A 2,500-nucleotide genomic window follows, 5' to 3' on the forward strand; every position below is an offset into this window, starting at 1 on the left:
AGTTTGTTTTCGTGAATGGGGGAAGGTGAGGTTTTTCGTGTTTTTCTGTAGAACTTTTCTCGGGCTGAAGAGTGAAACTTTGTGGTGACCCTCATCAGGGAGTACTTGGTATTGAGGGGAAAAAACAACGACGCCACCACCACCACCACCACCACCACCAGCAACAACAGTGTATGCCCCCTTTCTGCTGCAGGTGTGGGTGGATATTCCGCTGCTGTGTATACTACATGGATTGTATCGGCGAATGACATTGTAACCACGCGTCTTTCTTCCGGAACTGAAGTCTGCAAGGCTGTGTGCGTCATTGGACTGTTCACTGCCTGGCCCGTCAGTGTGTCCAGTGTGGAGAACTGTGATCCTGTACGCTGTCAGCTTCCACACGCAGGCCTAACTCACACCTGACAAAACAACTGCGGGTGTAGGGATTAAAAACCCTCCCCAGAAGTTGAAACGACCCAGGACTCCCCCCACCCCACCCCCACCCCTCTTCCCCTCCAACAACGCAACCTTCACCGATTCAATACGTAAGCCCTGAACAACGTGACATTTAAGGTGGTGTTTATTTTTTTGCCTTTTTATTTTAAAAACGCAACTGTGCAGTTTAAACGGTGCCTGTGGCTGTGAGATACGGTACAGTCCTCATGGGGGTCGCTCTGTGACGTACCATTGTGTGGTAGGTGGGGGGGGGCTTTGTGAGGAAGAATTAGGAAGCAAAGGTGGCGTTGTAGGCTACATCCCTTCATTGTTTTTCGACACCTCGCATCTCCAACATGTTTACATGTGCCTTGAGCCACAGTTGACGTTTCGCTCATCAACATGGCTGATCGGTGGAGAAGTACAGCCTTGCACAGGTGGGCCTTTAGACATTGTTTTCGTTGATAAGATAAAAACGACCACCACCTCTCACCAACCAGCCCTTCACATGACAGTCCACACCTTTGTTTTCACACACACACAGATAGTGAGGCCTGTCTGTTGAGTCAAGCACGCTGGGCTTGGCGATGGGAGTCACTGACACACCGACCTGATTCCTCAGTGGTCACAAGGCGCAGGGTCGTGGTGGATTGTGATCAGCACACAGTTACGTCACTATGGCCTTCTTTGACCGCTACAACTCGGCCCCCTCCCTCACCAACATGGACGAGGGACGCATGGTGCTCCGGGCGTTCAGCACTGACTTCAGCGATGAGGACTCCATCACCAGCGAGCCCTTCCCCTACAACCTCAGCACCTCGGGGACAGGGGACCTCTGCTCCCAGAGCCTCAGCGAGACGGAACACTCCCCGGTCATCGTCCGCAAGAAACGTCGAGCCCCACCACCCCCTTCAGGCCCTCCCCCTCCTTACCCCTCCCCGGGGTCCCTGAGGCACAGCTACACCTTCGGCAACACCGCCAGAGGATCCTCGGACTCTGAATCTTTATCCCTGTCCGCTTCCATGACGGCCTCTCTGGGCCGTAACGCCAGACTGGTGTATCAGAACTCCACGGATTCGGAAAACGTTCCGGACTCGGCGATCTCCGAGTCAGGCCAGTGTCCGGGATCCGTGTCGGACCAGGAGCAGGGCTTCTCCCTCTCCGCCCCCCAGACACCAGGCAAGGACAAGTCCCGTCTGTGGGCGCTGAAGAACGCCCTGAGGTCCCCCAACATCCTGAGGAAGAGCTCCAGGAGGGAGGACAAGGACAGGGAGAGGGAAGAGGAAGGGGGGTCCAAGTCCTCCAGGTCTCGGAAGCACGCCACAGTGGAGGTTCCTCTGTCTGACTGGACTTTCGCCTTTGTGGCCAGTGACTTGTGGGAGGCGGACTGTGAGTTTGAGGTGAGTGCAGAGACTTGGGGTACAGCTGAGAAGAAGAAAAAAAACACACACACACAGGTACGCACGCACGTACGCGCCCACAAAACACACACACACACACACAAATTCACATCCATTCAAACACTAACTTGCGCATACACTTTGACGTGTGCGGTGGTCGAATGGTTAGAGCTCTGGATCCTCGCATGAGTTTTCTGAGTTCGATCCGTGGTTTTGGCGCAACTGCTGGGGTTCCGTTGGTCTGTCTGATCCCCCCCCCCCCCACACGCCCTCCACCCCCACTCCCTCAATCAGTGTCTACCCTATCTCTCTACATCTCTCTCCTACCCCCCCCCCCCTCTCTCCCATCTCTCTCCCCCCTCTCTCTCTGTATGTCTCAGTATGTGTATGTCTGTCTGCCTGTCTGTGTGTGGCTCTCTGTTGCTCTTTCCCCCCTCCCCTTCCCTTTACCTCTGTCTTCCCGTTTCCCTGTCACCCCCTCTCTTTCAATACATCTGCTTACCCACCCACCTACTCTCTCTCTCTCTCTCTTTGGCTCTTTGTCTCGGTCTCTGTCTATCTGTGTGTGCGTGCGTGCGCGCGCGCGTGTGTGTGTGTGTGTGTGTGTGTTTGAGTCTTGAATCTCTCTCTCTCTCTCGCTCTCTCTCATACAGAGAGAGAGAGAGACTGAAGGCACTGTATTCACT

The 2,500-nt window shown here is 54.7% G+C and overlaps 1 protein-coding gene across 3 annotated transcripts in view; it reads left to right on the forward strand.

Moving 5' to 3' along the window:
- LOC143297570 (uncharacterized) overlaps positions 1-2,500 on the forward strand; it is a 363,335-nt gene that overhangs the window by 188,859 nt on the left and 171,976 nt on the right. Inside the window, exon 1 of one of the 3 annotated variants that reach the window (XM_076609951.1) lies at positions 1-1,814. This exon is cut by the window's left edge and continues 957 nt beyond it. The exons of the other annotated variants lie outside the window; for them this stretch is intronic. Coding sequence (XP_076466066.1) covers positions 1,092-1,814 — 723 coding nt within the window. The 5' untranslated portion in view covers positions 1-1,091. The remainder of the gene's footprint in view (positions 1,815-2,500) is intronic. 3 annotated transcript variants of the gene reach the window in all.

Source organism: Babylonia areolata, chromosome 23 (assembly GCF_041734735.1).
Source record: "Babylonia areolata isolate BAREFJ2019XMU chromosome 23, ASM4173473v1, whole genome shotgun sequence".
NCBI classification, from domain to species: Eukaryota; Metazoa; Mollusca; class Gastropoda; order Neogastropoda; family Buccinidae; genus Babylonia; species Babylonia areolata.